Genomic DNA, 11501 nt, shown 5'->3' with positions numbered 1-11501 from the left:
AAGATTCGGAAAATGTTGTTTCATAGAACTGAGTATTAGGTAAGAAATATGAGCTCTCTATTTTCTTAATTTTGACTCGACACATTTTCTGCACCTTTTCACATGCCTATTTTGAGCATACCCGACACATCTTCTTTCCCGCTACTTGTAACTCCGGTGGAAGATGGAAAGTGGGGCTGTAAAGTTTACTTCGCAGAACTCCACGAGATTTGAAGTCGAAATTGAAGTTGAAAAAATGGAAAGTGTAATAAATAAATGAGAGGTTAGCAAAAAAAAAAAACTCTTACCATCAAAACCTTGCTTGAAAGCGTTGTTAGATCCTACGGTCCTCCTACTCTATCGAGCGAACTATTGAAAACGTCGTTATGTTACGAAAACGCGAAAAACGAAACCTTTAGCGACCCTTCTCGACAAAAAAAAAGGGAAGAATAATTTACTGATGCGTGCTTTTCGAATAATGACGCAAAATTTTGACAAACAATTTTCGAACTTCTTCGCAGCTGCAACAAACTCGTAGCTTTGCCTTTGAACACGACTTGCGAATTTTTCCTACAGCCTAAAATTATTCCCAAACATCTGCTCATCTTTCAATATAATCTTTAATTATTTTTGCCCGGGAAATAGGGGCTGAAAACTCAGCCTTCATTTTACAAAGATTAAGACACTCATTAACACCATGTTTGCATATCTTTTATGAATACAGGGTTAACAAACGGTAACTAGCTTGGCGGAAAAGGGTTTTCGATTTTGCAGATTTTAAGCCATTTTAAGACCAGTTTTTCTGTCAGGAATCGCCCCCGTAATCATAGAAATCCACGACAATTCACTTGATGTAGTTTAATGCACAATAACGAATCCCAAAGTCACAGTTTTCGCAACTTCCTCAGTCACAGATATTTTCGGCACAAGTTGGTTTTGATAGCGTGATCTTCCCCCCTCGACTCCCCCAATACACCTGAAACCTAACCTTTATTATTATAAAGTGACTGACATTTAGTATTAGAGCGATTTTCGTATGACCTTGAAAAATGGTTTCCGTAAGTGTTCGTTATTTGTTTTATCAGCCAATGGATGAAAAGATCAAAACATGGCCCCTTAGTTTTCCCGCCAAAGAAAACCCTAATATGGAGTAGGCATTGTTCGATTGGCCAATCGTGTTGCAGTATGACGTCAAAGCGAAGTATGGGTTGGTTTCTAGAAAGTTCTCGGGCATGAAGTTTTTTCACCCGAGTGTTCGCTTAACCAACCAAAAGCCACCCGCGTTTGTATGTGTTCGATAAACCAATCAAATCGCTCTATTTCTGTTCGTTTGTTGTTTCTGTATTGTTCGCGCGTTTTTATTTCAAGGTCATACGAAAATCGCTCTATTTCCACGAAACCCAAATATAGCTTATCAGTTATCACGGTTCACTTCGTGACTATTCCTTGAACACTTATCGGAGATCATGAGCTAATTATTTAGCAACCAACGTTGCCATCAACTTGAAAAAGAACTAAAAAGGATAAAAATATAGTACGAAATATGTACGCACACTATTGGCGCACAATTCCCAACATTTCGATTTTTTCTCTCTTAAAATTTACGATGTTTCGGTTTCAGTGGGTTCAATATTAGTTTGTCATTTTGTGAACATATATAGTTTCGGGTTTTGTTTAAAAGAAAGGTGGTTTTTCGGGTTTTCATATTTACTTCCCTTTCCAGTTTTGATGTAATATATCAAACATGAGATGCAGTGTTTCATCACCAGTTCTCAAACTCATTAATAATTCATTAAGAAAATACAAAGGAAATTAATGTTTAATGAGTGTTTGGAAATCGGATGAAACACTCCTTAGTATTTGCATCCTTAATTTCTCCTTCAAAAATGATTTTGTTTGAGAAGAAATATCAAACATTCGACACAGTGTTTCATCACCAGATGAAACACCTCTAAGTTCGTCAAAAATACTCCGCTGCGCGTCGTATTTTCAACTCTCTTCTCGGTGTTTCATCTGGTGATGAAACACTGCATCTCATGTTTGATATATTACATGAAACACCGAGAAGAGAGTTGAAAATACGACGCGCAGCGGAGTATTTTTGACGAACTTCGAGGTGTTTCATCTGGTGATGAAACACTGTGTCGAATGTTTGATATTTCTTCTCAAACAAAATCATTTTTGAAGGAGAAATTAAGGATGCAAATACTAAGCAGTGTTTCATCCGATTTCCAAACACTCATTAAACATTAATTTCCTTTGTATTTTCTTAATGAATTATTAATGAGTTTGAGAAGTTAATTGGTCCATCAGTAAATAGCTACAAGCATTAAAAAAAAGAAAAAAATAGTTTCTAGGAAGACCATAAGTTGTTTTAAAACCCACAGATGACCTGAGCTAACTCACAGTTTGATTCTGTTTCAAATGCTCCGTTTGTGTGAGTGAATAAAAAAATAAATGAAAGAACGAAACAAAAAAGAACCAGAAATTGTATAGTCCTTGAATGATTCGTTTAGAGATACGGTTTTCGTGTGTGATTCAGTCGGTACATAGACCGAAAAGTTCGACGTTTGACCCTGGTCTTAATAATTCGAAAACGTTTGGTTTTTAAAATTTTAAAACCTTTTATCCCTGATTAAAAATAACATTTTAAAATGGTTTCCATTATCCTAACATTAATTAAGAGACCAACTTTCAAACAACTCAGTGAAACGTGCATTTGCCGTTTTTTTTCGGCAGTTGGTCAGAAGATGCCATAAATGAATTGTCTATTTTTAAACTGATGACGTGTGCTTAGATAATTAGCAAGTTAACGTATTTTTTCGTGAACTAACATAAACAATTTTATTATATGAGAAAAACCAGGTGAGCTTTCGCGCGAAAGCACGATATCTTCAAAGGTGAAAAGATAACTGTTGCTATGGCTAGACAATAAATCGCGAATTTTACAGCAAAAACACTATAAAAATTGAAAAGGTTTGGTATTTCATTGGTGTTTATATCATAGATAGAACATTACGAGGTCGCTTGGAGATACGAATTTTTTTTTCTCCTGCTAAAAAATATACTATAAAAATATTCGGCCACGCCATGAATATCCTCTATTTATTTCATATTAAATAAAAATACAAATTTTACTTCATCCATTATTGCAGCTCTTGTTTTAGTTCAGTCTAAATATTTCCTCCACGTATTTGCGAGGTACTTAAACGGCATTTTGGTTCTTAAAATTGACATTTGAGTCAAGTGACTAAAATGTTTTGCAAAAGGTTTTAGCACGATCACCTTCAGTTGCTTGGTATGAGTGAAGCGAGCGAGCGAGCGAGAAGTGCAACCCGGCGAAACAGCAGGCGCTATAGAGTGTTTAAACTCACGTGGCCAGCATCTATGCAAATTTATTGGAACAAAAAAAAAGCGTTTGCATAAGAAAAGAGTCCAACTCCCAGAGTATTGGTTTGGGACACCAACATGGCGGCCGTTTCATTGTTTTGGGACACCAATATGGCCGCCGTGACGTCATGCGAAAACATTCTATATTCGAAAGGTTCGGGGAAAACAGAGAATAAACATTCCCAAGATTCCACACTCGCCGCGTACGAACAAGGACTGGTGACGTCTGGTGAAAAACATTTGAGTACGGTGTACTGAGGAACCTAGCCTTCGAGTGGGAGCGAGGCAGGCAGTGACCTTCTTTTGATAGAAACCTCATTAATATGCCTAAGAACATGAAAACAAAATAATATAATAATAATGATAATAATAAACAAAAATAAAGAAGAGCATGATTTACATTTCAGAAGCAGTAGGGGTTTCAACCAAAACAAGGTCACCTCCAGCCTCACTTCTTTTGAACACTCCAGAAAAAACCATAACATACCATAATGCTCTTTGTTTGTCACCCCAAATTTTGCATGAGCATTGTTTCCAGTTTCTATTGGGGCTATTTTAACTCCCAAGAGAAACTGAAGACAATGCTTATGCAAAATTTTGCAGTGACAAACAAAGAGCATTATGGTAAGTTATGGTATTTCTGGAGTGGAATACGTGACAAGTCTCTAAAGTGATCAAGCTTAAACTTGTGAGTGAAAGCTGGAACTGCGTCTAGAAAGAATCACGTCAAAAGTTCGAATTTCAAGCTTTTGATTAAAATTTTCATTTAATAATTGCTGTTTTATATAGGAACTATTTGTACTCATCTTACAATAAACTATCAAGCAAAAAAACTGAATAATAGAAACCAAGAGACTATAAAGGGGACAGCGAGGGCATCCCCCATATACACCCTATTCCATAGGTAATTCGTCTCAAGTTATTTTTAGAACCGCAGATCCCAAGGGGGATTGGACAACAGCCAATCACATAGCGCGAATGTATTCCGCGTGGACGACCCACGCTAGAGCCACGCGTCCTCCACGAATTGACGCGGAACAAAATGGGGGAAGACGTGGAGAGCGATTTTGCTATTCCTTTTGTCGACGAAAACGACTACAGCGAGATTTCTGCGAAAGCTGTGTCAGCGAAACGGAAATTAAAAAAGAATCGCCCTTCCTCTCTTGTATAGAGCTAACAGTACAGCAGGGAAATCCTTAACACACTGAATATTCTCTCAGGATCATTTATAATTTACAGTTTGAAGAGAGCAATTTCTGGTTTGATATTTATTCCTTTATTAGTCTTTTATTATTCAACAAAAATAACACTTGGCGTCCTACTTGCCTTATTAGGGACTTTAAGATTTAACGGCGCGACGGCGACAAGAACGTCGCTTAAAAAGTGAATTTGAGTTTTTTCAGTCTTTATAGCGATTATTCCTACCCACTTACTTTGTCAATTGTAGGCGAACCCTCCTGAAGCTGAATTTCAAGGGACCATATTCAAGCTCAGAAAGAGAAATAAAATTTCGTCGTTGCTTGTTTACGTCCTCAATAGAACGCGAAATTAGGCATTTTCACGTCGTAGTCGTGCAAAAACAGGAAAGAAATGAACAAAAAAGTGTGTTGCACGTGCGAAGTTGTTGTTTTGCTAATTAAACCTATTGTTTTTTTGACGTTCTAGTTGTCGTCCGTGTCGTTGGATCTTAAACTCCCTAATTGTAGAAAGGACCGGTTTCAATAGACCGGCGAAATTTCTCATTTTATTAAAGCACTGAGGTTACGACAATTTCGAGTTAAACTGATTTCACGGGTTGTCAAAGAGTCCAGCGATTCCTTTTCCCCAGGTGAGCGCCGACTCATTTGCTTCAATATTCAGGAATGCTCTCGATCTTTTTACGCTTTCATTGCCTTTCGCCCGACATGTTTTGCACGACGTTTAGTCATGCGAAACCTCCACGAAACATCCACCCCTCGCGCGAGGTAACTTTATCCCGATTCTAAAAATAACTCGAGACGAATTACCTATGGAATAGGGTGTATATGGGGGATGCCCTCTCTGTCCCCTTTATAGTCTCTTGTAGAAACTAAATATGGAAAATAACATCCAGTACGGTGGCCCACAAGTGCACACCGAATTCCAGAAAGTCACACCGAATTCAAATAACTCACACCGAATTCAAATAACTCACACCGAATTCAAATAACTCACACCGAATGCAAATAACTCACACCGAATTCAAATAACTCACACCGAATTCAAATAACTCACACCGAATTCAAATAACTCACACCGAATTCGAATAAACTCACACCGAATTCGAATAAACTCACACCGAATTCGAATAACTCACACCGAATTCGAATAAACTCACACCGAATTCAAGTAACGAGCGACGCCTGGGTACGAGCAGTCAAGTGACTGCAAGGTATCCTGGTACCAATCCCGGTATCCTCTTCTTCTTATTCTTCTTCCCTGGAGTTCTTCCCGCTCCCGCCATGTTCTGCTCGAGCTGTGGATGTGCGTTGGAAGAAGGGGACAATTTTTGCTCCAAGTGTGGTGCAGGTAAGTGTATACAAGCCTTTCATACCGTAATTTACAGACTTAAGCAGCTACACCTATACAGCGGTGATTCCCTCGTCTGTTGCAGGGCTCGACGTTGCGACCCGTGGGGTCGCCAATGCGCCCAGCTTTTACTCAGTGGCGACCAAATTTTCACCCCTGGTCGCCAACCTGGCCCCCCAGATAGGTGACTATCTTCTTTGGGAAAACGTACACTAACGATAATCCGTTATCCTTCACACAACTAAATCCATTAATTCTTAAATATAATTTTTGGCAACCAGAATACTTGTTCTGGCGACAAAAAATGAAAACTTGGGGGCCAGCTGGCCCCAAGATTTTTTTCTGAAAGTCGAGCACTGTGTTGACTCACTTTGGATAGGGGATAGTCGTGGAATGAAATATAAATGAAATGTATCCTTATGTTTAAAAGCGCAACCATGCAGATGCGATTTTTATAATAGAGGATTGCACAAGTCACAATTTTGATACACATTAGTGGTCATTTCAATGGGGGCATAGACTGTTCACAGTCCTCTATTTTCCTGTAAGATCGTCGCGATTGCGATTGTTTATACGAGTAGCCGCCATCTTGTTTTTTAGGCGAACGCGTCCTCTAAACACTTAGGGGACGGGCGTCAGGAAGGGTGGGGGTGGGGGTGGGAGACGGCCGCTCGTAACATTCGCGACAATCTTACGGGAAAATAGAGGACTGTGAACAGTGTAATGCAAAAACCAATAAATCACAAGCTTTTAAGAGCTTTGTCCTATCCTATCAATGGGCTATTGCATTATCTTTGTTTGTAACTATGTGTTTATTGCATAAAATTATTCTAGGTCGGTGCAGCACTGCCACAACTCCAGGAAATTCAGGTACAATTGCACTGAACATTTTTATAGTAATTATTGCTATTGTAATTGATTGATTTGCTGATTTGAATTCCTGTTAGATGCAGTAGACTTAGATGTATATGATTGATCAAATTATAAAATAATATATTGTACAGTTCCAGAAAAATCCATAACCACCCCATTGAAGGTCTCGGATATTCCTAGGGGGAGGGGGGTTTTAAGCCCCAAAATTTTAGAAGAAAAGTATGATGCTAAAGTGGAATTTCCTGGGGGGGGGGGGGGGTGCAAAACAAAAACCTTCCGTGGGGGGAGTATGGTTATTTTCTGGAAATGCACATTCTATTGTAATGAAGGAATACTGGAACTTTTATAGTGATCTTTTAGACTTAATATTTTCTTAATAATTATTTTTCCATTAGCTCATTCTTCCCAAGAGCAATCTAATGAACTGCGTGCAACGGGTAAGTTATTTATATTGTGTATAATTAGCCATAATTTTTTCATAATACCGATTGTAATAACCAGCCATGGGTAATGTTAAAAACACACTACCAGTACCGGTAATTTGTTTACACTGAAATACAATTAACACAACTCATGATCCCTTGTTATGCACAAATTATTATCAGTCACACAATCAGTCACACCATATATACAATGCTCTAAATGACCAATGACCAATGAGCAATGGTGAGTGGTAAACCTAACAAAATGCTGAATTATGGTGATGCTTCTTGTCACTTCATGCTACACAACAGTTGCCAAGTGCTACTGTATGAATCATCAGATGCTGTAACCAGGATAAAATTGTCACAAGTCTGAATTTTAGAGGACCAGAGATTTTATGTTATAACTTTGTGAATATTATTACTCTCTTTGTCACTATATCACATTTGCTACCTCCAATTAATCACTTAGGGAGTAATGAGTATTGTCATCTTTACTCTTAGGCCATTCATCCACATCATGCGCTTCAACTTCTCACGCTTCAACTTGTCACGTGAAATCTTTCAATATGTTCAAAAAACTGAAAGGCCAACAGTGGAAATCCATTGTAAGCAAAAAGGCTGGAAGTGCAAGTGACAAAGAGATAGAAGTGCAGATCAACATTGGGCTCATGGTATGGAGTGACAAGAACGTGTGTATCAAACCAAAGAGAGGCAAGCGTCTTGCTTTGAGAGTGTCCAACAAAGCCACCTACAAAGTCATCCTGCAGAAAGCTGTAGAAAAGTGGAGAGCCTTTAACAGCGACCTCTATGATGAGAACGAAGACTACATTCTTCTACTTGAAAATGGTGAAGAAGCCCAGTTTCTTCCAGGTTCATCTGCCAGTAAAGAGTTTTTTTCCCTCAAACGATACAAAGAAGAAACTGGAAAGGACTACAACAAAATTGTGTTGTACCTATGCAAGCTTAGTGACTTTCACTTTGACCTAAATAGTGAATCAGATAGAGATACTGATGAGCTGGTTGAGGAGCCAGAGAAGAAGCGACTGAAAAGCTTGACAACTGATGAAGAGCCTGATGCATCTGCTGTGTTTGCTAGTGATGAGAAAATTGCAATTGAGTTACAAAGGGAGTTTGACAATGAGTTATCCATTGACATGATTGACGCTGTCGAGAACATGGAGGATGGGAAAGATGACAACATGTCAATGGGTACTATCCATCAAGATATTTCAAGTGTAATTAAGTCCCTGTCTCAAAAGGTTGACCAAGATGGTCAGTTTTTTATTGTTTCTAGAAGAGGGTCCCCATTTCCTAGAGTTTTGTCCCTGTGGCAAAGAGAAGCCAACAGATCGTCTCCTGAAAAAGTGCTAAGAGTGCGCTATAGTGGAGAGAATGGTGTAGACAGCGGTGCATTATCGCAAGAATTTCTGGCACAGTTGATTAATGATATGGGGCTGGCAGTGTTTCCAGATGGAGCCCCCATAAATTCACTGTACAATGTTCATAACAAAAGTTTCAAAACCTGTGGGGAAATCATTGCAGTGTCTTTGGCTCAAGGAGGACCAGCGCCATCTTTCTTGGATGAGAGTGTGTACCAGTTGATGTTGGACCCTGATGTGAACATTGGCAACCTAGATGTTGACAGGCATTTCACTGCAAAGGACAAAGAGCTATTCGACGCAGTAAGAGCTTGTGACACATTTGAAGGTGCTTTGTGTGATGTAATTGTTGACCATGGATACACTGGCATCATTGATCATGACCACAAAGAGGATGTCATTGGAACAATGCAACTAAGCATTATGACCAAGCGTTTGCTGTACATGAAAGAATTTTGTGAAGGTCTGAAGCTGTATGGTGCATATGATGTCATTAGGGGCAATGCTTCTTTATGCAAGCCTCTTTTTGTGAAAGGTTCAAATCAGGTGGTAGATGCCAATTATGTCTTTTCGCTTGTCAATCCAAGCTACTCGGAACAGGGCTCGTCAAAACGACCACTTGAAGAGGCAGTCATTGACAACCTACAAGATTTTCTGATGTCATTGGAAGATGAACAAATAACTGGCTATTCCGAGCCAGTAGCATGGAAGGACTTCAATGACACGAACACTGAAAGTAGCGAAGTGGAGCGATTTCAGTCCATGGACACCACACCATCTGGTGTATTGGGGTGGCTGACAGGCCAAAAGCACCGCCCCTTAAATGGAGAGCCGCTGAATGTCACTGCCCTCTTCGACCATGATTGCTTCACAAGAAATCCTAATCACACAATCTGCTTTCCCCGTGTGGCAGCCTGCAGCAAGGAAATCACATTTCCAGTCTCCCACATGAAAACCCCAGAACAGTTTAAACATGTCTTACTACTTGCCATGTGCAAAGGAAATGCATTTGGAAATGCATAGACTTTGGACAGAGTGAAGTGACAGGTTAAGGTATAGAATGGTTTTCACCCGAGTCTCGAAATGAATTTCAGGTTTTCTTTGACAGTACTCTGCAATTGATTAGCAAAACATGTTAGTTTCTCAGCAGTGAACCCAAAACTTGAAAACATTTGTATGTGTTTGCCGAGTTGTGGTTGGTTCATTGTTTCATGGTTTGCATTTGTCGTGATTGGCGACAGTAATTGTATATTTGTTTTGGTTTTACTACGCTGAATTGAAACTGCTTAGTGACATGTTTGTTAAGTTTTTGAGTGACCAGTCGAAACATTGAGGAATGTCACTGATGCAGTTCATTGTATTTTTTTTTTTACAATGTTGCTGCATGCAAAAAGGATGCTGTGGGTGGTAGTCGGGTTAGTGCATTTCATTGGCCACACAGCCTTAGTGAAGACCCAGTCAGCCACATGACCGACCCAAAGCAGTTTAAAATGTATTCTAATTTTGCAATTTACAAATGCAAGGACTTTGGACAGAGTAAAGTAAATATGTTTTATTGCATTGACAGCTTTGTATAACTAACTCAGAGAATTTCAAATTTTTCTTGTGTTGGCTGACTGGACTTTTATCACGAGTTTTAAACATTTCCCATTTACCAGCAGAACTGACAAGAGTTTAAAATGTTTATAAAGCAGCTATATTCTTTGTAGTTACCTGCATTGTTACCTGAAGAATTTTAAAGAAAAGGCATGCCTTGCTCACAGTTGGTTTCGACTGACTGAAAAGTGACAAAATGGTCACATGTAACAAAAGTTAGTGATAGAACAAGAAAATTATTGACTGTTCACAAGTATTGTTTTTGCATTCTTGGGACAAGTTTTAATTTTCAGTGTATGTACAAATTTTTATAAGTTAGTTCATGTTAATTCATTGTGACTAGTTCCTGTTAATATAACATTGGGGCTTGGGAAGGGCTTTTTACAAGCTGTATGTTTTGGAGTGACTTTACCTAACTCGTGAAAATAATAGTAGTCTAGTACGCACTATTAGACACTAACTGCATTGTTTCCTTTTGCTTACTTTGTAGTATTACACAGTAATTTTCACACAGTGTTTCACGGGTTATGTAAAACCACTCTAGTTTCAGTTTGTTAGTATCAGTAAGTAAGTTGACATTGGTGTGGTAGGCAGTAATGCTTACTACTAAATTAGTTGAATGTTACAGTACTTTATGATAAGTGTTACCCGGGTAATGCTGCAAAGCTCTTGAGATTTCTTAACCATTAACGACCAAGTCCAGTTGTTTAGTTTACCAGGGGAGAGAAAACATTTCTGGATGTAGAGAAATGTCAGTAGGGCTGCAAAAGATATTATATTCCATAAACTGTAAAGGGCTAAGAATGCTGCATGAAACACTCTTGTAAATCAAACAGAAAGTGCTTTTAGTGTCTAATATATGTTATTGTTACTGTTACTACAAGATAATTGTTTCACATAAAACGTTGACGAAGGAGATGTTACCTACAGTAAATATCCGCATATAAGAACCTAGATTTTTGCAAGTTAGCCTAAACAGGTTCTTATGTAAATGGTGCTTACCAGGACATTAGGCTAAACAGATTCTGAAATAGGTTCTTACACGCCGGTTTTTACTGTATTTAAAGAACTCAGATCTTTCTGTTACCAACAATAAAAAACAATGAAAGAACAGTTTGACAACCTTTTGAAGAAAGTCTTATGTTTACATTTACAAAGGGCTTCGTTGTCGTTATGTTATGGAGGCAAAAAATGACCCATGACGAAAACATTTCGTACCTACATGTAATGTTGCCCATATTTGGAATGCTCTAGTCATGTGACAGATAAGAATAAATAGAATCCATGTTGTTGTTGTTTGTAAACGTACTAG

General features: G+C 38.6%; 1 protein-coding gene across 1 annotated transcript; it reads left to right on the top strand.

Annotated features, from left to right (window-relative positions):
• The first annotated feature begins 5537 nt into the window (after positions 1–5537).
• LOC140953908 (uncharacterized) lies at positions 5538–10899 on the top strand. Its single transcript, XM_073403284.1, has 4 exons — positions 5538–5916; positions 6751–6786; positions 7185–7226; positions 7716–10899. Exons 1-4 carry the CDS (start codon positions 5850–5852, stop codon positions 9614–9616), a joined length of 2046 nt encoding a protein of 681 aa, XP_073259385.1. The 5' UTR covers positions 5538–5849; the 3' UTR covers positions 9617–10899.
• Positions 10900–11501: the final 602 nt, after the last annotated feature.

This window comes from Porites lutea, chromosome 12 (genome assembly GCF_958299795.1).
Source record: "Porites lutea chromosome 12, jaPorLute2.1, whole genome shotgun sequence".
Taxonomy (NCBI): Eukaryota; Metazoa; Cnidaria; class Anthozoa; order Scleractinia; family Poritidae; genus Porites; species Porites lutea.
This window is presented reverse-complemented; position numbering and strand designations above follow the sequence as displayed.

What these genes read in the sequence shown, in the direction of transcription:
- LOC140953908 (XM_073403284.1), top strand. Translation starts at nt 5,850, where the DNA reads ATGTTCTGCTCGAGCTGTGGATGTGCGTTGGAAGAAGGGGACAATTTT. An exon ending in TTGCTCCAAGTGTGGTGCAG is followed by an intron (nt 5,917 to 6,750) that starts GTAAGTGTATAC and finishes AAATTATTCTAG; the next exon opens with GTCGGTGCAGCACTGCCACA. An exon ending in CACAACTCCAGGAAATTCAG is followed by an intron (nt 6,787 to 7,184) that starts GTACAATTGCAC and finishes TTTTTCCATTAG; the next exon opens with CTCATTCTTCCCAAGAGCAA.